General features: G+C 43.9%; 2 protein-coding genes across 2 annotated transcripts in view; both read right to left on the minus strand.

The window, feature by feature from the left end:
• snx19b (sorting nexin 19b) overlaps positions 1-27,616 on the minus strand; it is a 54,182-nt gene that overhangs the window by 25,672 nt on the left and 894 nt on the right. Inside the window, exons 2-11 of the mRNA XM_080459856.1 lie at positions 15,066-15,347; positions 14,793-14,987; positions 13,218-14,450; positions 11,913-12,111; positions 10,297-10,397; positions 10,089-10,208; positions 9,761-9,882; positions 9,382-9,475; positions 9,121-9,280; positions 6,367-6,496 (exon numbers count right to left, since the gene is read on the minus strand). Of these exons, the coding sequence (XP_080315982.1) occupies positions 6,367-6,496; positions 9,121-9,280; positions 9,382-9,475; positions 9,761-9,882; positions 10,089-10,208; positions 10,297-10,397; positions 11,913-12,111; positions 13,218-14,450; positions 14,793-14,987; positions 15,066-15,269 (2,558 nt within the window). The 5' untranslated portion in view covers positions 15,270-15,347. The remainder of the gene's footprint in view (positions 1-6,366; positions 6,497-9,120; positions 9,281-9,381; positions 9,476-9,760; positions 9,883-10,088; positions 10,209-10,296; positions 10,398-11,912; positions 12,112-13,217; positions 14,451-14,792; positions 14,988-15,065; positions 15,348-27,616) is intronic.
• Positions 16,899-24,182, minus strand: LOC308107506 (cytosolic sulfotransferase 3-like). The gene is made up of 8 exons (XM_080459858.1): positions 23,932-24,182; positions 22,436-22,577; positions 21,974-22,090; positions 21,711-21,811; positions 19,501-19,627; positions 19,300-19,397; positions 19,044-19,218; positions 16,899-18,969 (listed from the first exon to the last, which is right to left on the minus strand). Exons 2-8 carry the CDS (start codon positions 22,572-22,574, stop codon positions 18,857-18,859), a joined length of 870 nt encoding a protein of 289 aa, XP_080315984.1. The 5' UTR covers positions 22,575-22,577; positions 23,932-24,182; the 3' UTR covers positions 16,899-18,856.

Consider the following 27,616-nt stretch of genomic DNA (forward strand, 5'->3'; position numbering starts at 1 on the left):
TCTGATGACTGCAGTATTTGGATGTATCAGCAGCAGTGAGGAGACTGAGTACAGAGAAGCAGTGGACAACATGGTCACTTGGTGTGAGCAGAACAATCTGCAGCTCAATCTGACAACCAAGGATCTGGTGGACCTGAGGAGGACCAGGGTCTGTGTCCTCTGTCTCCAGCCAGGGAGACCGTGTGGACATTATGGCAGACTATATATATCTAGAGGGGTACATAGACAATACTCTGGACTGGGGTTAGAACACTGAAGCTCTTTACAAGAAAGGCTAAAGCCGCCTCTAGTTTCTGAGGAGGCTGAGGTCCTTCAACATCTGCTACACTATGCTGAGTCTGTGGTGGAGAGCAGTATAATCTATACTATCACTATAACTATACTCTATACTATAACACTATCATCTATACTATCACTATAACTATACTCTATACTATAACACTATAATCTATACTGTAACTATAACTATACTCTATACTATAACACTATAATCTATACTATAACTATACTCTATACTATAACACTATCATCTATACTATCACTATAACTATACTCTATACTATAACACTATAATCTATACTATCACTATAACTATACTCTATACTATAACACTATAATCTATACTGTAACTATAACTATACTCTATACTATAACACTATAATCTATACTATCACTATAACTATACTCTATACTATAACACTATAATCTATACTGTAACTATAACTATAACTACACTCTATACTATAACACTATCATCTATACTATCACTATAACTATACTCTATACTCTACTATAACACTATAATCTATACTGTAACTATAACTATACTCTATACTATAACACTATAATCTATACTGTAACTATAACTATACTCTATACTATAACACTATAATCTATACTGCATGCTCAGGTGGAATGGTTTTATGACTCTGGTATTTGGCGCTATATTAATAAAACTGAGTAGAGTTGAATCCATCTCGTGCTCACAGAGGGTTCACCCTGCCTGAATCACTCTACGTCCATGTGAACTTGCTCTTGTAGGTCAAGACTTTCACAATTGTTGTTTTGATGCTTTGCAATGTTTTTTCATGTCTGAAGTTGTGAATCACACATCTCACATCTCGCTGAAGGAGATACTTGGCACGCTGGGAGCTGCTCAATATAGCCGAGGCCAAACAAAAGCACCAGGCCTGTCACACTGCAAACTCTTAAAATAGAGGAAGCCCCTGTCAATATGAGGCGGCGATATTCTTGTACTGACACCCCAGGGAGCGTGAGGTCACAGTACAAACACTAGAACCTGAGAACATTGTCTGCGTGTTTGGTTTACAGGCAGCGGGCGCGACACCAACCTGCAACAAACTGCCTTCTCCTTGAGGCCAGACATGCATGTGTACACATAGACTAATGGCATTAAAGACAAAAACTGTGCGTCTTTTAACGCCTGAGCAGCCTTCAGCACCTTGCTGTGTTCCTCTCGCCTGCGAGTGGATGCTTCAACCGATAAGGAGCTGTATCAGGTTTTCAACAATATTTAGAGAGGTTGGATGTGTCCAAGTAACGTTCATGGCTTCCAAGGGTTCCTCGAAGGTTTCCACCTAAAGCAACACACCTCTTATGGCCTGTTTACACCTCAATAATTTAAAGGGAAATTACTGAACTGGTGTTGCATTTTAGGCATCTATTTACACGACAACAGTGCTTGGAGCCACTGAAAACAGAAGAGCACATTTTGGAAAGAGCTCCCGAGGTGGAACTTTTGTAAAATAAGTAGATGGGCAACAATGCTAATTATTTGGAAATGCTTGTTCCTCGTCTCGTTGTAAAGACGGTGGAGACGCTGCTGCTGCTGAGCGCACGCACATCGGCCGTGGAAAAACACTTCTTCAGTTCATGAGTGAGTCGATGGACAATAACAACAATGTTTGTTCCAGAGTGTCACGACTCCCAGATTATATTCTGCTGGTTCACACTCTGGATGGATGGAGGGAGGGAGGGAGGGAGGGAGGGAGGGAGGGAGGGAGGGAGGGAGGGAGGGAGGGAGGGAGGGAGGGAGGGATGGAGGGAGGGAGGGAGGGAGGGAGGGAGGGAGGGAGGGAGGGAGGGAGGGAGGGAGGGATGGATGGATGGATGGATGGATGGATGGATGGATGGATGGAGGGATGGAGGGAGGGAGGGAGGGAGGGAGGGAGGGAGGGAGGGAGGGAGGGATGGATGGATGGATGGATAGATAGATAGATAACTTTAATTTTCATTCTGACAATTTACATCAGAGATGCACTGCAGAATGAAATTTTGATGCAGGGTCAAGGATAAAAACACACAAAAAGTACCTTAGATAAAATAAGAATAAATAAGTGGAAATGGGTTAAAACAGAAGAATAAATAAGTATTTCCAGTCCTCTGTTTAAAAGACGGATGGCGGTGAGAAAAAAAAAGCAGTTCTTGAACCTGGCAGTTTTACATCTCAGGCTGCGGTTCCTCCTGCCTGAGGGGAGGAGAGGAAGCGGTCCTGGACAATCGCCTTCTTGTCGTTAGTCCTTACAGCCACAGCCGGCACAGGCGCCGCCATCTTGTATCAGTCTTACTTTAATCATGTGTCGCATGTAGCATCACTGCTGTCTTTAGCATCTAGCATGTAGCATCGCTGGTGACTTTAGCATGTAGCATCGCTGGTGTGTGAGACCTGAAACTCTTTAGCATGTAGCATGTAGCATCGCTGGTGTGTGAGCCCTGAAACTCTTTAGGATGTAGCATCGCTGGTGTCTTTAGCATGTAGCATGCAGCATCGCTGGTGTGTAAGCCCTGAAATTCTTTAGCATGTAGCATGGAGCATCGCTGGTGTGTGAGCCCTGAAACTCTTTAGTATGTAGCATCGCTGGTGTCTTTAGCATGTAGCATGCAGCATCGCTGGTGTGTAAGCCCTGAAATTCTTTAGCATGTAGCATGTAGCATCGCTGGTGCGTGAGCCCTGAAACTCTTTAGTATGTAGCATCGCTGGTGTCTTTAGCATGTAGCATGCAGCATCGCTGGTGTGTAAGCCCTGAAATTCTTTAGCATGTAGCATGGAGCATCGCTGGTGTCTTTAGCATGTAGCATGTAGCATGTAGCATGTAGCACGGCTCAAAGTAAAAATTCTCCTGGATCCACTGAGCAGTGAGACTACCAAGCAACCTCTTGCTTACTCTGCTGGTCCAAACGTCTGATAGTCTGATAGTCTAATACTATCCAGAGTACTATCTAGAGAACTGCAGTGCACAGTGGGATTCTAATGTGACAGAGCAACGCCTGAAGGCGAGAATGTGAAACCAGCAGAGCCAAAAGCTCATTGAACAACATCTCAGTGTGAACATGGAAGGTGGATATCAGTGGCGGTACAAGAGTCTCTGGATGCAGCAATTTGTCTCGATCTAGTAGGGAAGCGAGTGACTGGCTGGCTGAACAAGTAGCCGTCCACCTGATCACTGATAATACAAGTTCGTTAGGAAATTTATGTGAAAAGACCAATTAGTCATTCGTATTTTCTTTAAAAGGAGAATAAGGCATTAATTAGTATTCTTTGTCTCAGCTGTGTTCTGACTGTGTTCCTGGTGAGCCATCATCTGAACACGATCCTCCTGAACATGATCCTCCTGAACATGATCCTCCTGAACATGATCCTCCTGAACATGATCCATCTGAACATGATCCTCCTGAACATGATCTCCTGAACACGATCCATCTGAACCTGATCCATCTGAACACGATCCATCTGAACATGATCCATCTGAACATGATCCATCTGAACACGATCCATCTCAACATGATCCTCCTGAACATGATCCTCCTGAACATGATCCATCTGAACACGATCCATCTGAACACGATCCATCTGAACACGATCCATCTGAACACGATCCTCCTGAACACGATCCATCTGAACATGATCCATCTCAACATGATCCTCCTGAACATGATCCTCCTGAACACGATCCATCTGAACACGATCCATCTGAACACGATCCATCTGAACACGATCCTCCTGAACACGATCCATCTGAACATGATCCATCTGAACATGATCTCCTGAACACGATCCATCTGAACATGATCCATCTGAACATGATCTCCTGAACATGATCCATCTGAACATGATCCTCCAGAACGCCAGCATGTTTGGAGCGATGTTAGCATCGGCAACTAGATCATGATTACCAACATTTTAGGAGGAAAAGAAAAGTTGTGTGAGATGTGAGAGTTGTTCAGTGTTTGGTTGTGGCTGTTAATGCCAAAGAAGGTGCAACTGCCTTATTAACTGGAGTTTTCTCTAAAAAATATAACTTTTTTTCAGTATTGGGAGTTGTGGTACAATTTAGCATTCAATAGAATTTTTTAATTATTAATTCAAAACAATCCCACTGTATATAAGGCAAATGAAGTGTGTGTCCCCCACAGCCTCAAAGTCCTGCTGTCGGAGTGTGTAAAAGGTTTCTGGGGACATTTCCTCGTATTTTGCAGCAGAAAGTTTCATCAAATTTGGCCTTTTGAGATTGGAGGTTTTTTTGGTAGTAATTGTTAGATTTTGGTGAAAATATAAACATTTTCAAAGAAAAACATTAAAGGGGACATATCATGCTAAATCCACTTTTTTAGCCCTTAAATGCATTTTGGTGTATATTTAGAGTGTTTAGAAGTACAGAAAAGTTCAAAGTAGTCTCTTCAGGTGCTCCGTTGATATCTTTATATTCTGTTTTGGTCATATTTTGCGATCGGTTTCGATTTTTCTATTCTCTATTACGTTTTTTGAACAATGACGTCACAGTATTCTCAGCGGAACTGCCAAATTAGGACATCGACGTTTCGAGCAATCCGCCATTTTTGTTTCTCGCTGCGATTTTGTAGTCCAACCGAAGTTACGAGAGGATAAGTCGAAATGTTCGGTTGTTGGATGTAGTAACCCACAAGCTTCGTTACACCGTCTCCCAGCATCAGAACCTTTTCCAAGTGCCTGGTTGAGTTTTATTTTTCACAGAAATGTACCCACATCTGTGGGTAAGGTCATTTTTGTGTGCGCGAATCACTTTAAGGACGACTGCTTCAGCAACCTCCGCCAGTATAAAGAAGGATTTGCCGAAAGACTTGGTCTGATTGAGCGGTCAGTTCCTTCTATCTATGGAGACGACGAACAGAGCACTTCGGTAAGCTGTATATAACGCTAAAAAGTGTGATGATAAGACGTCCCTGTCATTGTTTTGTTAGCATTAGCAGTTGCACCGTCTTCATATGTTAGCGCTGTGTGCTCGTTTTAGATTAGAATGTAACTTCTGTGTTAAATAGTCGTTGTAATACAGGCAGTATTGTAGTAGTGGGCATGGATGGAGAAGTTAGTGTAAATATAGTAACACACCATTGCGTTACATCCATATGAAGACGTTGTTCTTCAGGTGCATCATGGTCATTTTCATCTCACTCCGCCGGGTCCGACTCTGGCTCCAACATGTATGGCTGGATGGACAAATCTTCCCTTGTTGACATTTTGTAAATAATGTGTGAATATAAAGTTTCTGCGCCGCTAGATAATTGTATCTGTTCTATCAAACTACAAAGATGGCCGAACAGGGTGGAGTTGAACCGAGTGTCACCTCTGCAACCTGGAGAGGAGGCGGGGTATGAAGAGACCGCCCCAAAACGAGTTGCTCTCAGAAGCGCATCAGAAAAGGGGTTGAAAAGGGGCCTGTGGAGCTCTAATAATGAGGAATTCAGACCCAAGTATTGCAGTTTCGCGTTGTATAGACCACAACTGTATGATTTATATGTAAAAAGGAAGGATTTAAAAGCATGATATGTCTCCTTTAAAGTTAAAATTCGGCACCGTTTTACAGGACCAGCCAACTCGTGATGGAACTGGGCTGCTAAAGTAAAGTGTGTTTGACAGCCCTGCTTTATGGGGTATAGCAAGTATTCCAATGTGTAGGTCTATTAAGTCTTTTCATTAAAGGTGTAAGCAGCGGGAGGAAAAATGGCGGGGCACTTGTCTAAAGAGAAAGATGAATCGGAGTGCACCAAGAGAGTTACAGAGAACATGTCTTATTTAGAGAAATAGACTAAAATAGTGTTAAATGCTTATTTTGTGGTAAAAACAGAATAAAAACTGGAGAATGAAAGTTTGAAACTGCAAGCTGAGGCACCCGAGACAGCGTATGAAACCACTGAGGTTAAGAACTGTGAACATTTGGGTCCCTCAAGAAGAAGAAAAAAGGTTGGAAATCCCTGCATCAGGTAATAGGACTTACTCAGAATGCACCAAAGGGATTAAATCAGGCCTCAGAAGCTCTAAACTCTGCGCTGAGCTTTTCTTCGGAGCACTTGGGAGTCGTGTGACGTCACCTGTTGATGAGGGTCCCGAACAGCAGCCGGATGGTCTTCTGGATGTTTTCGGTGCACAGCCAGCTCCACTGCTCCTTCATCAGCAAACACAGGATGTTCAGCGCCACCTCGGCCAGCGCCGTCTCCGAGCCTGAGGTCGCCACGTGCACATGCACACAAAGAACACACACATGCAGAGATGAACACAGATGAAGATTAGAGCAGATACTGATAGTATCTCAGGCGTGGGGTCAGCACGCTGACAGACAAATGCCTGTGTTATGTAAGGTGTAAAAACAAGCTGTCTCAAGAGTGATACAAGCCATATGATGACCATTGCTTCTTATGTGTATTAATACTGCCCCCATGTGGTTTGACTTGGATACTACAAGGTCTACAGCACGTCATCCACAATCAGGTTCTCAAAGTGTGGGGCAATAAGGCAACTCTAGGGATCCGAGCGATGCCTTTTCCAGCACAGGTTTATTCACACCTAAAAACTGATGAATTTCCCTCAAAGATTCGTTTCAGAAACAGAATCAAATACGGACTTGTGAAGACTCAAACGTCTAAATGCACATAAACGCCACTGAACGAAAGATTCAGCTCATATAATTGATTAAATAAACAGAACAGACACACTAAGGGATCTTTGGCCACCATCTTTTGTTTCAAGTGAAATCGCCAAAGTTCTGTTGCGTTTTGGGCTCATTTACATAAAAACGCTGCTCAGAGCCAATGACAACGCTCCGACTCCGTCATCCTGTAAACGGGCAAAAACTACACTTTCTGGAAAAGCTTGGGCACCGTCTCCATGGAGACGGAGGAGATAGTTCTTCTGAACACGTGTGAGTAGATGGACACAGTGTCATGTCTTCCAGTCCATGTTCTCCTGGGACTTGGTAGTTTTATAGTTGAGTCTCCCGGAATAATAATCCAACTTCGTGGTCTGTCTATCTGGACGTTCGTGTGTTCACGTCGTATTGTTCCTGACACACACATGAGTGTAGTTTCAATACAAAAACAACCAACACTTTGCACTAGTTTCTGCCATTTCCATCAACAGACGTCGTTTTCAAAATGTTGCCATGTAAACGCAAATATCAGCAAACTATTTACTACTTTGACAGATAATTTGGCTTGTTTTAAGAGATACTTACTTATATTTAGTCCTATTACAGGATGATTTTAAATCTAGATTTAAAAATCTTATTTCAAGATTTCTTGCCAAGTAAAATTCACTTCCTGCACGGACAGATAATAATTTCACTAGTTTGAAGTCATTTTGGCAGCAGGAGTGAGTTTGCTTCTTAATCTCGAGTAGCAAACTGGGAGGTGTGATGAAGTGCTGAGTGACTCCCAACAGTCACATGGCGTCGCTGCATTGTGATGAAATACAGAGCGTAAAGTGGAAGCGAGTCAGTGAATCACCGATCTGGTCAGACACAAAGGAAAACGAAACCAGACAAGCCAGGAAACACAACTGATGACCAGTGAAACGCCGGGAGGTTAACATTCAATTTCCACCACATTTTCACTTTTCCATCGGGGATTATTCACCCAACTTCAGCACCTCTTTTCTAATTTGTTATCCAGACAAATTCCTTGAGTCTTCTCGGACACAAAGTCCACGTGAGGGCACTGAGCTTGCAGATTGGAGAATTGCTCTGGTTTTACGAGCAGCTGCAGATGGTACTTCGTCAGCGTTTTCCAAAGAACTAATGTTGTTTTATTTTTTTTGCTTTTTACGTACTTCCCCCAAGTCTTTCTCTTTAATCACACAGTTGTTGGGAAATACACAACTGGAATAATCTCACTCAGGGTTTGATATTGTAATACAAGGTTTTTCAAACTTAAAGGTCCATATTTTATGATTGTTAAAGGTCTAGAACATATTAACATTTAAAAACTCACTTCATTCATAGAACAGAACTCATTTTTCACATTTAGGCAAACCACGACTAAACACATGTCTAAGGAACTTACAGAATATATGTTTATTGGCCAACCTGCTGAGGTATGAGCTGTTCAACACACTAATTGTGACAAATGCAGACGTGAACATGGTCAGTTTTTGTCACATTTACCTGAAAGCAAAGTGACACAGGTTACCTGGCCGGTTCCCTTTCAGTCCCTCAACAGCTCCCTTCACCTTCCCAATCATGGCTTGAGCTCCTTCAGTTGCAATGGACTCATTTAACTTCATTTCAATTCTCCTCTCAACTTTCATTCAGCATCTGAACTGTGGCTTCATACATGTCCTCTCCTCCAGTGAGGTTATGGAGAAGAGCCAGGCCCGAGAAGTCTCCACACAATTCCCTCTTCACGTTGCTGAAATACCTTTGAAAGACACTGAGCTGCGATTTGTGTTATCTGGTGATTCATCAACAGCAGGCGCGTTCTCAGGCCACGTTTCCACGACAACATTGTGAGTGAAGCAATTTCAGAACATGAAAACGCCACTCGCTCCTTTTAGGTTTCCTTCAAATGATGAACCACGAGATGCGACACCAGCCCATGCAGTGATCCCTTATACATTCACAGATTATTTGCTGTTACATCTTATTTTATCACGCATCACTGCATTTACTAGCAGGAGTTCATCCCCACCAATGACTGCAAGTTACCGTGTGTATGTTAGCAGATAAGCTGTAAACTCAGTTCACTGAACGGTCCAGCCGGTAGTTGTTCATATTGTTAGAAGACAGGATTATAGTTGTGTGAACTGGGTGCGTTGACAATATTGTCATGTCTACAACCATGTCCACTTCTTACCGTGCTCAATAATTTGCTTTTCCCTCTCGTTTCCACACAGAAAGCCTCTGACTTCTCTCTGCACCAGACTGCCGTCACTTTCTGCTTCGGTCCCGACGGACAGTTTCTCCTGTTCGCTGATGAACGTCTGCAAATCTTCCAAAGACGTCCCCTTAAACACCTGGGGAGGAACGGAGCATCACAAGAGTGTCTCGGTGTCCTGATTAGACTGCATGCTGGAGTGACCATCATTATATATTAAGAACCACAACAGCTGGTTACCGTGTTAGTTTGGTCCCAACTGAACAAAACTGGTGGTCTCATGTCAGAGCCGTTCATGAAGGACATATTCTTACTGGGGAACTTCAGCCGAGACCTGGAGAAACACAAGAAAATGACTGTTTACAAGGATGGATGGATGGATGGATGGATGGATGGATGGATGGATGGATGGATGGATGGATGGATGGATGGATGGATGGATGGATGGATGGATGGATGGGTGGATGGATGGATGGATGGATGGATGGATGGATGGATGGATGGATGGATGGATGGATGGATGGATGGATGGATGGATGGATGGATGGATGGATACAATGAAGTTTGAATGTGTGTGAATACAGCGAACAGGAACTAAAAGCTTTTTTGTTTTCCATACTTGCTCTTCTTGTCCAGAGACATTTTTCCTCCGTCGATCTCCACCTCGTCCTCCGTGGGGCTTTGAGGTTCCGAGCGAGGAAACGCCGTCTTCAGAGTGTCCACAATGGCATTCACCACAATCTGCAGACACAAACACACACACACACACACACACCCTCCATCAGATAGCCACCATGTCCAGAAGTCATGTGCAGACACGCTGACATAGACATGCATAACACAAAAACTGAAGAAGTCTGTTTTCATCTTGTTCAAATTGATGAAGAAACATGGGTAGTCCTAACAAGTCAAATATTAACCAGTGGTGGAAATACTTTGAGTCAAACCTTGTCTATGCGTGACACAATGAAAGGTTTCTTGACGAAAGCGATCCTGGCGTCTGTGTTCAGAGCAAGAAACTCCTGCATCTCCTCACTGTTGGCTATTTCAGGGATGGTGCACAGTTGCTGAAATGAACAACAGAAGGTGAGTAAACCAAAGAGCCAACAAAGCAACAAGAATGTGAAGATAAAGTTGAGAACAAAGTCCACCAACTTTTAGAAAGGTTTCCAGGAGTCCTTTCCTGGCTTCTATTTTGTCACTGTCCATATTCCCAAACGGCATGTCAGGGAAGATCTTCTTTGGGCCTTTCACACCTGGAAGAGTCAGACAGGTTACAACCATATAGCAACCAACTGGGAGGACTTCCAAAGAAGAGCTCCGCTAACTGAGAACCTGGAAACATCTCGCTCTCTCTAAACCAATAAGCCAGAACCTGAGGACCACGTTCCCCTCTACTGCAAACAGCAGGTATCCCAGAGTGTTTCCTGTAGTATTACACCACCAAATGCAAGCAGCTGGTCCTTTAAAGTCAATAAGGCTTGAAGAGGGGAAACCCTTCCCATACATCCCACTGTTGCTTAATCAGATGAAGATTTAGGAATTGTAAAGGCAGGCCAACGCCATGTCATCCTCAGGTTCCTCCAACTACTCCTGAATCATTTCTACTAGGTGGTAGACTGCATTGGGATGTAGGAATGGTCATTAGAGTTCACATATATCATGCTTTCCAACCACTTCAGCAGTCTCAAAGCCCTTTACACGTCACATTCACACGCCAATGGAGGCTGCTGCCATCAAGGTGATGGGAATCAAACCTCCAACCATCCAAATGGGAGACGACTACTCTACCAACCGAGCCACAGCCGCCCCGTTACATGCAGATACTGAGTCCCGATAAGAGTGCTTAATAAATGCCATAAACCAAATTCATGCTCCATATGAAAACAATATACAAAGGGTTTTGCGATACGGCGAATCTCCTCCGACAGCAGCCTCTATGTCAACAGTACGAGCGCCTCCAACGGCCTTACAGTCTACAATACACATAGCGCATTGCATAGCATGTACCGACCCATTGCTCTGTGTATAACGTAGACCCAGCTCACTGTTAATGAGCGTATCAGTCCCACTTTAGCATGTAGCATGTAGCATCGCTGGTGTGTGAGCCCTCAAACTCTTTAGCATGTAGCATGTAGCATCACTGGTGTGTGAGCCCTCAAACTCTTTAGCATGTAGCATGTAGCACCGCTGGTGTGTGAGCCCTCAAACTCTTTAGCATGTAGCATGTAGCATCACTGGTGTGTGAGCCCTCAAACTCTTTAGCATGTAGCATGTAGCATGGCTCCAAGTGAAATCCTCCTGGGTCCACTGAGCAGCTAAATTATTGAGCGACATCAGGCTAACTCTGCTGATAGGGTTGCTGCTGTTGTACTAACTAATCTTTCTCTTCCTCTTGATATTTTGGATGAACATCATTTACAGTCGGTATTACTTTTGTAATTCTCCTTAGTATTAAAGAATCTCCAATCACTCCTGCTCTCCTATATCATATCAGCGGGCGACGGTGCCGACGCATGACATCATGTAATACATACAAGGTTGAGCTTTCACGAGTACGAGTACTCCATGCAGTCTTGGACCCACTGTCCGACACTAGTATTTGTGTATCCTTAATAGAAACATAATATTTTGTGGCAAGAAGCCACCATGTGCTGGTCAGGCGGTGGACATAATGAGACTGCTACTGAATTCACCTGCCAAAGGTTTACAGGTTAACTCTGATCCGATGTCTACCAGCACAAGTTGAGATAAGCTTCTCCAAATCCAACCTTTGATGAGCTTCCGCAGTTCTGCTTTTTCTTCGAGGCGTGTTTGCAGGTTGAGGAACTCGCTGTATCTTCTGTTGACCATGTGATACGCCACAGGCTGAATGGAGGATGGATTCTCACAACCTGTCGGCAAAGCTTCAGCATCTTCTGAGCTTGGCTGGGTGCCTCCTGGATTCTCACCGCACATGGCTGTCTCATACTGTAAGTCATTACCGTACAAATAGTCAGAATTTCTGTAAACATTCATTGTTGTAGTAATTAAAGTCCTGTTATATTTTCAAGGTCTTTAAATGGAAAGACAGACAGATTTTTTATTATTTTTTCAAATCTTTCATTAAGATTTGGAAGCATTGACGGGCTTTATCATAACTTAAAGAAGAGTTTTAATCTTGCAGTGTGAGGCGACAAATGCCAAGTGAATGAAAGAATGGTTTAATAGTTTGTCAACTAAAATATGTCACATCCTAACATGTCACCTGCACATTGCTTTTCACCGCCTTTCACACTTGAATATTACTTCGTTCTCAGTTTGCCAAATATGTACTAATCCAAAGAAACAAAAGTCGACATGGTGGGATACTCCCGACAGAGCTAGCTCACCTGTATGTCTGTTAAAGTGAAACAACACTGGTTAAAAGAGGTCAAATAACTGAAAAGGAGAAAAAAAAGAAAAGAAAAAAAACTTTGCACTCCTGAAATCGCTAAAAAGGTCATAATGGTAATAAAACGCCCCCAGAGTTTTTAAATCTCTAATTGTAGATCTTAATTGACATTGATGTAACATAACCCAGTCTGGAAAATATATTTGATATTTTTCCACCCAGACTTATTTAATTTGATGTTTATTGAGAGAAAAAATAATATTTGTGTGGAAAGGTTGCAGACATCTCTTTTGGATTAATGTGGTCACTGATATTCAAACTGGTGTATAAATGCAACTTGACTCACAACCTGGTTGTACGTCTGAACATCTTTTCAGACTCACATAAATTTGTACAGTGAGGATTTTCAAGGAACGCAAGCACCTCCATATGGGGCTTAATGCCTTGAAGAGAGGACAACAATGATCCAAATGTGAGACTGGAGCCTTAAGATCCAGCCAACAAACCCAAATCTGTTAAGATCTGAGTCAAACGTGTACGAAATGTGAAGGAACAGTTTGAGCCTTTAAGGTTCTGAGGTAAGAAAAATGGGAGAAACTAGCAGACAGCCCTAAGATATCAAGCCTCCACCCTAGAAGGAATAAATATTGACAGAAAAACAAAAGAAGACAAAGAAAGACAAATCAGTGAATAATGTCCATACCTTGATGGTGTATAGTGTGTAGGGATGGGATCCGGTGCCGCGATGTTCCTTGGCGGTGATGGTGCCGGTGATGCGGAGGTTCTGAATGATGACTGGTCCTTCAGGGCTGCTGAGGGGCTCGAAGCTAAACGTCCCCATGGGTGAACCACCCTGCAAAGGACTGACTACAGTCAGCTCATTGGGATTCCCCATCCCGGTTTGGTCCACTCCCAGAAGAAGCTCTCTGTGTGGGTTGAGTGCAGAGGGACCTCCCTCCCTCTCGGCGTCCTGGAGGCTGCTGGCGATGGACACCGCCTCTGTTGAGCTAACTGATGTGGAACCACATCCGTTGGGCTGCACAACTGGTTCTGAATTCACAATGACTTTAGGACAAGAGCCGTCCACAGGACTGGCACAAACATCTTCTAAGTCCCCCTCATTGTTGCTCTCAAGAGAGGTACTACATTCTTTCAGCTTGTCGGATGGACTCTCCTCTTGACCTATCGTGACCAAGGAATCGATGGAGCTCCGTTTATCGTCGGTCAGAGGAGAATCCAGGTCCGAGTCGTATTCCTGGTAGAATGGGTTTGATTTGCGTCCTCTCATGAAGCGCCTTAGATACGCCCGTGTGGTTTCATCTTCTTCTGCATTGTTGGTTGGAAAGTCCACTTCCTCTGCTTCGATTGCATCGTAGGCAGCAAGTTCAGGCATGGTCATCTCAATGAGACTGATCACTTCGACTTCTGCTCGCTGTTGTGGAACATCGTTGCTCTGAGGGACATTTTCTACTGGCTGCAGAGAAGCTACATCTGGCGATGGCAGTGGCAGGGGTGGAGATCCAGCCGATGGGTCTGTTGCGCCCGTCTCCTGTGGTTCGCTGGTCTTGCCGAATATTTCTATCATGAGGAGGTTCAGCCAGTCGGGGTCGGACAGTTTATCAATGAGGGGTAGCAGGACGTTGCAGGTTATAAGCTCACCGACTACAAAACGCCCTGTGCGGGTTTCCAAGTGAGGCAACGGCACCAGAACATGCAGCAGCAAATCCACCACTGCCCTGACGTAGTTGACCTCCTCCAAGTTGCTGGTCATGGCGAGGTGAGGCGGGGTAATATTGGCATATTCTTCCCACAGCCGCTCACACTCACAGTTGGGAGCAGCCGTCAGAGAGTTCTGCTGCTCCGTTACCAGCTCCTTGGCTCTGATGAAATCCTGCAGGTGGGAACCAAACAGGTCCAGGATCCTCTGGGTCAGTTCCTGCAAGAAGACCCAGTAAGAGTACCATGAAGTTTAAGATTATTATCATTTTAAATGTATTAAAAAATCAGTGCAACACTTCACGTATCACTTGCATATGGGATATCATTCGGCTTTACAGCATCGATAAGTTCTCGTATCGGTACTCGGTATCAGCAAGTAACTAAAGGTTAGTACTCGTACTCGTCCTTTAAAAAAGTGATATCGGTGCTTCCCTAAATCAAAGTATTTTTTAATACCAGCTTAGTTCTTAACCTTTTTCTTCTTGACCTTACAATAAAACAGAGCTGCTTGCACAACAAACATAATTTAAATAGGAGCTTGTAAAAACCAACACCGTACCTTCCTGTCCACCTGTCTTGCACGCTGTTTCAACTCCATGGCCATAGAGACCATGGCCTCTTCAACCTCTGTTTCAAAGTCGCTCTCTGAGGAAACCGTGGAGTACCAGGAGGAAACAAAGTCCCTGATGATTTTCCTCACTGTGTTGTGGATCTCCAGGTCGAGATGACGCTCATCCTCCACAGATGGTGGAACCTGGAATTTCACCAAACAAAAGGTTAATGGCGCCCTGGATCACCCAGATTTTATAAGAGCTCAGTTAAACCTCTTCACCTGCTCCAGGGTTATGAACCTCTCCAGGTGGACCAGACTGTTGGACTCCAGGACGGCCTGCGAGCCGAGCCAGCCGCCCAGCACCACCAGCAGGCTGGTGAACACACACAGCAGCCAGATGTTGACCAGCAGGTGGAAGAGCAGCAGCCAGGCCACCACCAGACCCAAACCAAGCAGGCTCCTCTGCCCCAGAACCTCCGCCATGGCACCGCAGGGGTTAACAGTTCTCACTGCATCAAGGAGAAGGCTGGGAATCACACATGCTGTCAGGCCTCAGCACACCTGAGGAGACAAAACAGTGGAGAGATTCAGAGTGACATCTAAGCCCCGTTTATGCCGCAACGATTTCAAGTGAAAATGCTAAACTTTAGTTTTTGTTTTGGGTGTCCGATACACGGCGGCGCTCGGAGCCACTGAAAACACAACCTATAGAGAACGGCTCCCACGGTCTGCTCTGCTGGCTCGGGTGGAATTATTTGCTCTTCACTGTAAAAGTGCCTTGAAATGACTGTGTTGAATTTGGAGCTATAGAAATAAAAGAGAAAAGAAAAAGCTTGTAGTTGCAGAGAGATATTGATCTGGATTCCTAACCTTCATTTTGAACCACTTTGTTTGTTTTTTTAGACTTCATCTCCTATTCATTTAAAATCCGACATCTTCAGCATCTCAATGACAACGAGACGCTCATCTTTCACATTTGATCTTTGATTTCCTCCTTAAGGTGCCTCTCCCATCCGCCATTTATTCAAAAATGGTTAATGATATAAAAAAAACATACAGCATAACAGAAATATCTTGAAACAAGCTGCACATTTTGACATTTGAATGGTTCCTATGGGTTAAAGATTGTAGAAGGAGAAGCGAGTTATGGAAAAAGTCAGAATAATAACAAAGATTTTGATCACAAATGTGTCTTCAGCATTCACATAACACCTGAAAGTGAGTGGCTCACAGTGGTGTGGTTTGGCACACACTGCAGGATTGTTAAAGTCTTCACAGCTCAAGAGACACACACTTGATGATGACAAAAGACAGATCGCACAAGATCTTCCTCTTCTGATCTGATAGTGTGACTGCAGAGCTCAACACACACTGATCCTTCAGCAGACAGAGTATCAGGCTCTACACCATAAACTCCTATCAAACTATATATAGAGGTCTATGTTCTTCACACGCAATATTCCAAATCTCACTAGTGAAACGTGACTTCAGTGTAAAACACAGCCTGCTGATGTAAACAAGCATCAACATGTTGCCACAAATCAACCTGGGGCCGAAATTACAACTCAGGATTTTCTTCTATGGAGGAAACTTTAGGATTAAGTCTGGGATTTCAGTACTGCGAAATAGATTCACTTCTTACTGGGATAAATGTTTAACTCCAGAGCAGAGAATGAAGGCGCCGTCTACTGACCAATCAGATCTCTTGGAAAATTACCTGCCTATTTTTACAACATCCTGATTGGTGCAGAGATTGCCCCGCCCACTTGGAGAACTCAGAGCTCAGCGGCGCGGAGACAGGGTGTTTAGAGCAATATCATGATGTAATAAAATAGTTCCTGGCCACTAAGGCTTTGAAGGATGTTCTTGTTCTTGACTTCATGGGGGTTGATCTGTAACAATGAGCTTAATAATAATGCTCACGTCTGACAGAAATGCAGAAACATGGATTTATGGAACCAGAACTACTCTGCCATCTCGGTGATGAATTAATATTCCGACACAAAATACATTCACACTGGAGAAACAGCCTCAAGATTGGCTCCTGCGCCCGTTCACAGGATAAAGTGCTTTAAACACATGGATGGAGTATTGAAGATGAACACATTCAATGATTCTTAAAACTCTTTTTAATTTGGCTTAAATTCATGGAAGTGTCCCCAAAGCAGATTATGTTCTGTAAAATGATGAATATGCTATGAAGTCACAGTTGTAGGGCTGATAACGTACCAACGTCAACATGCTGAAAGAAATGCCACATTCATTTAATGACTGAGGAATTAATCAGAATAGCAGCTTGTCAGGAATCAGACAGAGAATGACCAGAGACAAGAGTTTCCAAGTTTATTCCAGTCCAGAGGTGACCAGGGTTCGGTACACAAAAAGGCCGTCTATCAAACTGGAGTGCACACAGAGTAATACAAACAAGAGGCAACTCAGCAGGAAGAGTCTTAATGACATTAAGGTTAATATGACAGAAATTTGATGAAACTGCAAGACAAGTGACAAAGACTTGAGACTCCACGATGAACTGGGCTTAGCATAGCCAGGATCTCACTGTTACCTGGGTTAACTTATCCACATTCACCATTCTGAGAAGCGATACTACCAAGCTGGTGCTCAACACGGTAGTTCAACCAATTCGGAGTATAGGCCTCAGATGAGAGTACACATGACGGCTAAAGAGGACGGCCCATGCTGGGAGTGACACCAGCGGAAGGGAAGGTTGAAACTACAAGAAACAAAACATGAAGACAGACATGGAAACTCACACCAGAAAAACCTGGAACAAAAAGACATCAGCAACCAAGAACAAAAACAAAACATGGGACTGCAACACGATGGAGCCGGGAAGAACTCACTCCAGACCAAACTGAACTTTTACATCTTTTTCAATGCAGAACAAATCCTCAGCACCGTCATCAACCAGTAATAAACAAATGAAGTATCAACCATCGTTGTAGTGTTATCGTTTAGAAAAGAGAACAATGCAAATACGTCAGAGGCCACAGCAACGTGGACGGTGTTTATATTGGGGTATTATTGAAGTAAGATTATTTTGTCAGTGTGTATAGAGTGTCTGTCTGTATTTCAATCCGTCTGTCCAAAGTCACAGTGTCAATGTGTAAAAGAATTTGTCAACGTGAACCTGAATCTGCAAAAAATCATCTCAGAATGTGTCTGTCGGTACTTAGGTATTTAAATGTGTAAAAAACAAATCTTCTCATCTGAAAGATTCGCAGCTGTAAAGCCTGGGCTTTCTGCCCTGAGCTCAGGCTCACAGGCGCCTTCATTCTGGCAGTCCACCAACGCTGAGATGGTTCCAGTGAAAGTCCCAGTATGCACACAATCATGACGACTTTATTGAAAGCAAAGCATTTGGGTATTAAATCATTTTAATCCTCTATGAGGCAACAGCATTTGTTTAACTGCAGCAGGGTGATAGAAACGAAAATCCAGTGAGCTGCAATAACTAGGGACAAGTTTACCCACAGTTTGTTACCACTGCATTAGGGTGAGAGTATTATTTGTGAATGTAGGTGTCATTTTTAAGAGGACGCATTACTTATCACTCATGACACACATTGACATGTACTGTCTCTGGTAGGGTATCAAACAGCTGATTTTACCATATGTGCTGATTGTTTCTCGAGGCTAAGCTCATCTACACCCTGACCCACAACGTCCTGTACGCTCAAAAGCTCTGGGGCATAGCGCCACCTGCCCTGCACCTACTGGATGGATGGATGGATGGATGGATTTGAAGCTGATTCAGGTTCACATTGATTGACACTGAGATTTTGGACAGACGGCTTGAAATACCGGCAGACACTCTCTGTACACACTGTCAAATAGTTTTACTACAATAACAGCCCAACATTTCCACCAGATGCCTTCACACCTTGTGGGATTGGATGTTGAACCCAGACCCACCACAGTAAAGTGTGAGATGACAGTACATGCTCAGTCTCTGGGACTGATCATTCGTGTTTCATGCCTTGCAACATCTGCACTCTCCATCTCTCCAGTCAGGAGTGTCAATCACTCAACATCTTCACATCTGGTTCCTTTCAAATTGCAGTGCGAAACTGAAGAGTGGGATCCTTCATCTCTCTCCTGTAGTCTTCATCAAACTCTTCGTTCTGGGCCACAGTGAAGTGGTTCTTCCAGTCACCGACTTTTCCTGCACAACCACAGAGACTCAGTCAGGTCTTTGTGCTGCTGAATTCCATTGCATCTGAATACAGGTAACTATACCTTTTCTCATGAAGGGAGAAATTTTGAAATCCAAAATAGGGACTGTTGAGTAGTTAACCATCTCATCCTTCCTCATGTTATCGAACTGGACATCTCCTACGATTCTCGTCTTTTCCTGGGCTGAAGGAGTCAAACCCAGAAAGGAGCAGAGTTTGTCTATTTCCCGTCCCGTGTCCTGAAAGCACATGGTTGAAGGTTCAGGTTGGATGTAGATAACATGTCCAAACTAGGATAGAAAAACACACATCTCTGTCACCTCAAGCATGTCTTCATAGAACATGTAGTGGAGATTTGAATAAGTCTCTCTCTTCTTCCACCAGTTGTTGACATGATCGTACCAGGATCCAAACACCACTGAGAACACGGAATGGTACATGAAGGCAGTGCATGAGCAGTATGTACTCCTTCTGTGAAGCTTTGTGACAATAATTAACCTTATGTTTCTTTTAAAACGTACTTTTTCCTTGCTTGAATCTCTGAAGGTAGCTGCTCCAATCTCCAGGCTCCGGCTGACTCTTGTTCATGCGATCAAAGTGGAAAAAAGACACAACACTGTCTTTTGCGTTGCGGGCAACGTAGACCATCTAGATAAAGACGGAGAAAAATACAGTTAATCATGAACAAACTTTCACAAGGAGTGTAAAATGTAAAGTGTGGGAGGTGCTACTAAATCTCTTCCGATGCCTTCCTTCAGTGCATCTTACCACAACAGTGTTTTTCTTGTGCCTGTGTATAAACCTGCGTTCAAACGCATAAAGCCAGAGGACAGAACTGTGAAGTGCTGCTCTGAGGACAGTATCCAAACCCTCCAGGGCTGCAGACATAAATGAACTGACTGACACAATTGCATCATATATCACATTCTGTGTTGATTCCACTCTCCCAAACAAGAAGGTTACTCCAAGGATCCCAATAGAAAGCCTTGGGTAACAAAGGAACTTGAATCAATCATTAACAAAAAGAAAAGAACCTACTTTATAACGGATCCTCAGGAGATGAAAAATGCACCGAGAGAAGTGTGAAATGAAGGAAGGCTAAAGCAAAATATATAGAGATAAGATAGAAATGCAGTACAGCAGTGGCAACCTTCAAGCGGCGTGGCAAGGTATTTAAAATATGGCATCTATTAACCAATATGCTGACGAGGGAAAGCAACCTGTTAGAGTAACTTAGAATTATCAGATGCTTTCAACTCATTCTTCTCTCGCTTTGAAACTGACTTTTCTGAGAAGGTCACCTCACTGAGATGCTCACTTAAACCTGAAAATGACATTTTGATAACCCAGGAACATGTCAAGGGTATATTACAGAAGAGTACCCTGAGGAAAGCAGCTGGTCCTGATGCCATCGCCGGACACACACTGCGTTACTGTGCTCAGCTCAATGGGCTCTTGTGTAAATTGTTCCAGATGTGTGTTGATCGGAGACAGACACCCACAGTGTGGACAACGTCCACCATCATACCAATTCCTAAATGCAAAAATGCCAAGGAATTAAATGACTTCAGACCGATAGCACTTACATCTCTGGTCATGAACATTTTCAAAAGGGTAATAAAAGACATGTTGGTTCCAATTAAAAGTGGGAAAACTAGACCCTTTACAGTTTGTCTATCAGTCCTGTCTCCCTTACTTTTTATCACGTCCACAGAAAGCTGCAGGACGTCACAGGAAGGCAGCGAGATTCTCAAATTCCTCCCGAGTCTTCTTCAAGGCCAAGACTCAGACTACGGTCAGACCTTACCTGCTTTTGTGGAACGGTGCGATAATAACCTCTCGGATCTAAACGTGTTCAAAACCAAGGAGCTGATCATTGACTTTAGGCAGAACAATGACGAGGCACAAGAAAGCACCATTCACAATCAAAAGGTGGAAATTGTAGACTCCTATAAATATCTTGGTACTGTGTTTGACTCACAACTCAAATTCGACTGAAACACCGAGCGGATTGCCAAACGGGGTGAACAAAGAGTCCATTTAATGAGGAAGAGACATTCTTTTAATGCCTGTGACACAATCTTACAACAGTTGTACCATTCTTTTATTGAAAGCCTTTTAACCTTTTCCTGTACCTGCTGGGACAATGGGCCGTCCGTCAAAGACAAAAACGGCTTGAATAATCTCATCAAAATGACGGGAACTCCTCAGAGGGTCTTGGGCTCAATCTGGGACCAACAAGTCGCTAAGAAAGCAAAAGGGATCAGCAGCCAACCAGAATCAGAATCTGAAAAATGTAGAGAAGGATGTTTAAAAGCAGAACAAATCCTCCACCTGAGCGGTTTTCCTTCGAGGCGACTGGAAGTTCACAGTCTTAGGAAATAAAAGGGAAATGAGGATGAGTTGGGAGGTACAGAGCTGTAGTGCTTAGCACTCTGGCCTCGCCGTGAGGACTTCCCCAGTTCCAGGCCGGATTGGGTTCAGGAGCGTTTCTCTGGGGACTTTGCATGTTTCCCTTCTGTGTTCTACAGTTTCCTCCTACTCGTCAAAAACATGTGTTTGAGTCTGAGTGTTTCTAAGTTGTGAATACGTGTGATTATTTAAAGAGGCAACACCAGAGTGGAAGGACAAAGAACAAAACTGTCCTGCACCTCTACTTTACCTTAAACAATCTGCATCTTTTGTGATTGCTTGTGATAAGATTTATCAAATATCAGGGGGAATATCGAACCCTGGAGTTTTGCTCCCAGAAGGACTTTGGCACAAACTGGACAGGAAGATGAGTTTTAATGAGTCGAGGTGAGGTGGGCAGTTCGTCCGCATACTGTGTTCCTGTGACGAAATAAAGATGCATCAACAAAACTCATTTTCTGGTAAAACACTTACTTTATTTTACTGTGATGAAAAAGTAAATATATAAAGACAAGCCTTGTGTAACAATGAAGGTTAGATAGACTTTACCGTTTGTATAAAACCTGGAGATTTTATACTGACCTGAACCAACTTGTGGGTGAAACAGCTCCATGAAAGGTACTCGCTCATATATTGGGATGTTTTTCTCTCTCTGACCAAAGTAAAGTAAATCAAGGACGTTTGAAACCCACGTAGTGCCTGAAGAGAGTAAATGGGAGGTCAGCTGTTAGGAAGATACAAGACTTTCTACGATTCAAAACGTGGCTCGCACTCTCCCTAAAGACCAAAACACACGAGAGAAGATCATCTCCTCACCTCGACTCAGTTTGTTTTATCTCTGTGACACGGTGCAACCACACCTCATTCTCAACTTTGACCTTACTTGAACAAAACTCAATAAACAAGTTTGAACTTTTTATTGGTCCCACAAAGTTGCATAATCCAACACTTGTAAAGCACTGCAGCTCCACACACACGGACACCAAGATATAAAGTGTTGCCCCCCCCCCCCCTCTCTGAAACGAGTCAGGCTTCAGGACTGACCTGCTTTAGGATATGTGGCGATGAGAATATCATCTGGTCTGGCCTGAAACTTTTGGATGTTTTCCCAGTTGTCTGTGAAATATTTGATCATTGAGACTCCGTGGAAATCAAACAGCTCTGGTCGCGGAGTCGCATCCATCGTCTTCAAAGAAAAATATCAAACAAGGTTGAATGAGAATCACAAAGCGATGTGTACACATCACAAAGACACGAGCATGAAGAGTGGTAAACACTGACAACAGTCAAAATGTCCTGCAGGAAGTGTTGTCACTGACTTCCTGCCAATTCTTCCTTTTACTAAGGAAAATCAAACATAGTGTCACGTCTCTGCAGTTGTGTTGTTGCAGTGTTCAATGTTCGAGCGAGCTGGCCTGTGATTGGCTGAGAGTGGAGAAGGGGGGACGGGTCAGTTGTATGGGTGTGTGTGTGTGTGTGTGTGTGTGTGTGTGTGTGTGTGTGTGTGTGTGTGTGTGTGTGTGTGTGTGTGTGTGTGTGTGTGTGTGTCCGGTTGGAGGAACAGCCTGGCCAATCAAAAACCCTGTTTCCTCTGCACATTCTTTTGATTGTACGTCTCCAATGAAAAAGTTGTGGATGATACCGAACGAACCGTCCTAAAGGGTTAAGATTTCCCGTCACCCTCCCATAACCCTAACCCTCCCATAACGCTAACCCTCCCATAACCCTAACCCTCCCATAAACCTAACCCTCCCATAACGCTAACCCTCCCATAAACCTAACCCTCCCATAACGCTAACCCTCCCATAACCCTAACCCTCCCATAAACCTAACCCTCCCATAACGCTAACCCTCCCATAACGCTAACCCTCCCATAACCCTAACCCTCCCATAACGCTAACCCTGCAGGATCACAAAACAACCGGAGTATGTAAACAACAAGAGAAGATTCATACGGCCTGGGTCGGAGTCCGCCCCCGGCTGGGACTACTGTTCTTATGGCACATATCTACAACATCACAATCCCACGTACATTTTAACCGTACTCTCTGCGGTGGAAACGCAAGGCAGGTTTGGGTCTGATACACGTTGCCGTACCATACCGTCACGTTCTGTGCAGTGGAAACGAGGCTTAAGTCCGGTCTGTTCAGTAATAAAGCAGCTTTACAGAGAAGAAACTCGTCCTGCGGGACACTAAAACAGTAACACATGATGACTTGGATAAATAACTTTAATCTGATTACTGGTTTGGAAATTATAACGTGTTAGATTACTGGTTACTGAAATAAGTGGTCATGTTATAGTATGGCATTACTGGCATCACTTCCTGCAGCGACAAACAGCTCAAACAGAACTCAAAATGTAAATGAATAGTCCTTCAGGTTACAGTTACCTTCAGTACATTAGTATTGTGTTCATTACAAAGACCTCCGATGAAACATTCTCAGCAGTTTGCACGGTCAGTTAGAAACAAACAACATGAACAGTTGAGCCTTTCCTAGAGAAACAAAGTGCACTGAGTGGAGGAATATCAAACTTGCCTTTGCAGTGTGAAGTCGCCTTCCAACTCCTCTTGATTTCTCTCCGCCGCCGTCGGGTTCCTGCTGACATTCCTCAAGTCTCCTGTTCTCCTAAACTCCTCCCCTTTTCTCCCTTTTCTCTCTCTACCATTATCATTATCATTAACACTACACTAAATGTTGTTTAAACACTTTGACTAAAGTTAATACATTACATTTGGATTAAGTGATTATTGTAAGCGTTGGTTACATAACAGCAGGGTTTCAGAACCAGTGACCCGGTTTCCAGCTGCAGGTTATGTAACAACAGCCAGATGTGGTTTTGCTTTACGGTGCAGCTTAGTTTCCTTTCATGGGATTCTTTTCTTCTATTTTGTGATCTCGGTTAACAAACTGCACACCATTAACACCAGTGTGACCGTTGGTACTGACCCGGTTAATATGGTTCTAAAGGAAACAGCAGAGAGCGTCCATACTCAACTTCAGAGTCGGTTCAGAGAGAAACATTGGATCAGACAAACAGTGACGTTTCCATAAAGGAATTTAGGGGTCAGGGGAATGCCTTTTCCCTGTATGAGCTTTTCCTTTATTGCAAACGCATGAATCGTTTCATTAAAACGTCGACAGACACTCACGCAACACCGGCAGGACAAGCAGGAGTTGTACTTTTCACCGTTTCTGGATCACAACTGGTAATACTCAGGACAATATTAGCCTTTACTGTAACTGAGCCGGGCTAAGTACCGGGTGGGCTGAGGGTGCCTCGCTTTGAGCTCTGGAATGGGGGGGCGTCATCCTTTGAGAACTCCTCCAATGAAGTGAGAGATTTCTAAAAAATAAATATATATATATACACACCAGCCAATCAAATTTGTCCTGAAGTCGTTGTTCTTGTAAAAAAGTGTTCTGCTCAAGAGTAGTGATCCAATGTACAAATATTCACTTTGTCCCAGGCCATGATGTTAGGATTTATGTTTGAAAGGAACCTTCGATGGGGAGAGAAGGTTTGTTCAAATGAAGCAACAGAACAACTACATATAGTCCAAATACAGACAGAAAGCAAGGCAGTAGTTGGACTGAAACAGCAGGTAACAAGGAGACCCAGGTAACAAGGAGACCCAGGTAACAAGGAGACCCAGGTAACAAGGAGACCAGAAGAACCAACGACATGACGAAAGGCCACTTCAGACTCCAGAAGGACAAAGAAACTTCTCCCACTGGGGGGTCTGGGTGAACAAATGATGTCATTCCTTGTTCTTCATGTACAGACCAGGTCTCAAATCCCACATCTTCCTCCTCCAAAGCTTCAGACTGTTTTTCTACCTCCTCTTTCAACTCAGACGCGACTCGCTCCACCATAGTCAAAGCAGCACACTTGGTGGGCGTGTCACTTCCTGGCACACACACACACACACACACATCAGTTTGGCATCCATCCAGTCTTACCCTTACTGTGGCAGACACTGCAATGGAACCAAAAACTTCTTTATTCAAACAAAACAGAAAGTACAAGTCCAAGAACCCAGAAATCCTGCATTCAGCTGAGAAAAGGTCACAAAGGCACAATAAAGCTGCAGCTCAGGAGAGAAAAATCACAACAAACATGAAGCTGCAGCACATGAGGGCAACGACACCGACTCACTGAAGGCAGCAACACCGGAGCGCTCACACTGAAACACCGACGGACCAACAACTCCAGAAACACGAGACCCTAACCCTAACCCTGACATACTGACAGCACCAGGTGCAGCTAATCTCTCAGGTACAGGTGAGCGACATCAGGGCGGGGCCCAGCAGTCAAACACGAGGAGGGGAAACCAAGGAGAAACACACCAACACACCATAACAAACATGAATGGTGACTCAGTACTGGTAGCGGCCGGCACACGCTACAGGAGTATCTGGCCCATTTAGAGGAAAGTATTAACACTTCTAGAGAAAATAAAACACGTATGACCTTTTGAACAAAAAGCAGAGATCAAATGGTCAACATGTGTCAGAAAGTAGGTCATGAGAGGTGCAGTGGTTCGCACCGTCGGCTCACAGCCAGACGGTCGTGGGTTCGACCCGGGGCCTTTCTGTGGGGAGTTTGCATGTTCTCCCTGTGTGTGTGTGTGTGTGTGTGTGTGTGTGTGTGTGTGTGTGTGTGTGTGTGTGTGTGTGTGTGTGTGTGTGTGTGTGTGTGTGTGTGTGTGTGTGTGTGTGTGTGTGTGTGTGTGGCTTTCCTCTGGGTTCTCCAGTTCCCTCCCACAGTCAGTGTGTGTGGTTGTTTGTCTATATGTGTTTTGACCTGTCCAGGAGAACCCTGCCCCCGCCCACAGTAGGATGGGATCGGCGGGAAAGAAGAGGGATGGATGGGATGGATGGGATGGATGGGATGGATGGGATGGATGGGAAGGATGGGAAGGATGGGATGGATGGGATGGATGGGATGGATGGGAAGGATGGGATGGATGGGATGGATGGGAAGGATGGGATGGATGGGATGGATGGGATGGATGGGATGGATGGGAAGGATGGGATGGATGGGAAGGATGGGAAGGATGGGATGGATGGGATGGACGACCAGCCCAATAGAACTCCCAATAATGGCAGTTAAAGCCCCACCCACCTAAATTCCCATGGTGCATTGCAACACAACATTTCAGTCCATTGCAATCAGCTCCATTAGAAAACAAATAAATACAGCTGATTGATAATATATACACTCATGAACTTACTTTACAGTACACACTCAAATATGCAATCTTTTATACAACATTGTACAAATTCAAAATGTTCATATGCTTAATATATGGATGGATAAATAAATAACTACAGTAAACTTTACAGGTTCATAGAATATTATACAAAATTATGAATATATACAGTATGATTTGTCCTTTTATTTTATTGACCACTGTAAAGGACCTCTGTGCCACTTATGACTCAACTTCTGATCTCTATTGGCAGAATAAACACCTCTAATGGTGAGCTTCATGGGGACTGTGTGACTGCAAACAGCCTTCTGGAGAACCTCAGAACAGAACCTCACTGCAGTACCTCAGTACAGTACCAAAGTACAGAACTTCACTACAGTACCTCACTACAGCACCTCAGTACAGTACCAAAGTACAGTACTTCACTACAGTACCCCCACTACAGTACCTCACTACAGAACCTCACTGCAGTACCTCACTACAGTACCTCAGTGCAATACCAAAGTACAGTACTTCACTACAGTACCCCCACTACAGTACCTCACTACAGAACCTCACTGCAGTACCTCACTACAGTACCTCAGTACAGTACCAAAGTACAGTACTTCACTACAGTACCTCACTACAATACCTCAGTGCAGTACCAAAGTACAGAACTTCACTACAGAACCTCACTACAGTACCCCCACTACAGTACCTCAGTGCAGTACCAAAGTACAGAACCTCACTACAGAACCTCAGGAGAAGGAAACAGTCCAAGAGAACAGCAGAGATGTGATGCTCAGTTCTTCAGGCTGCTGACCCACTGAGATCTACTTACATTCAGGTTCAAGACAACTTGTTAAAAAAACGTTTTACACTCAGAAAAAATGACTAAATGTGTGTTTACACTGCCTGAAGGTTCTTTAAGAAGTCCCTTATCTATGTTTCAACCCCATTTATGTCTGACCTGAGCTGGAACTTCAGGCGATGCATTACGTGCCACCTACAAGGAGGATTCCCATCTC

The sequence above is a fragment of the Lipophrys pholis genome (assembly GCF_963383615.2).
Source record: "Lipophrys pholis genome assembly, chromosome: 3".
Lineage (NCBI taxonomy): Eukaryota > Metazoa > Chordata > Actinopteri > Blenniiformes > Blenniidae > Lipophrys > Lipophrys pholis.

Excerpts from the sequence above, each read along its gene's own strand:
- LOC308107506 (XM_080459858.1), bottom strand. The coding sequence starts at position 22,574 with ATGGATGCGACTCCGCGACCAGAGCTGTTTGATTTCCACGGAGTCTCA. Across the intron at positions 19,398-19,500 it reads GAGATTCAAGCAAGGAAAAA|TGGTGTTTGGATCCTGGTAC; the intron begins GTACGTTTTAAA and ends CCGTGTTCTCAG. Across the intron at positions 19,219-19,299 it reads TCTATGAAGACATGCTTGAG|GACACGGGACGGGAAATAGA; the intron begins GTGACAGAGATG and ends ATGTGCTTTCAG.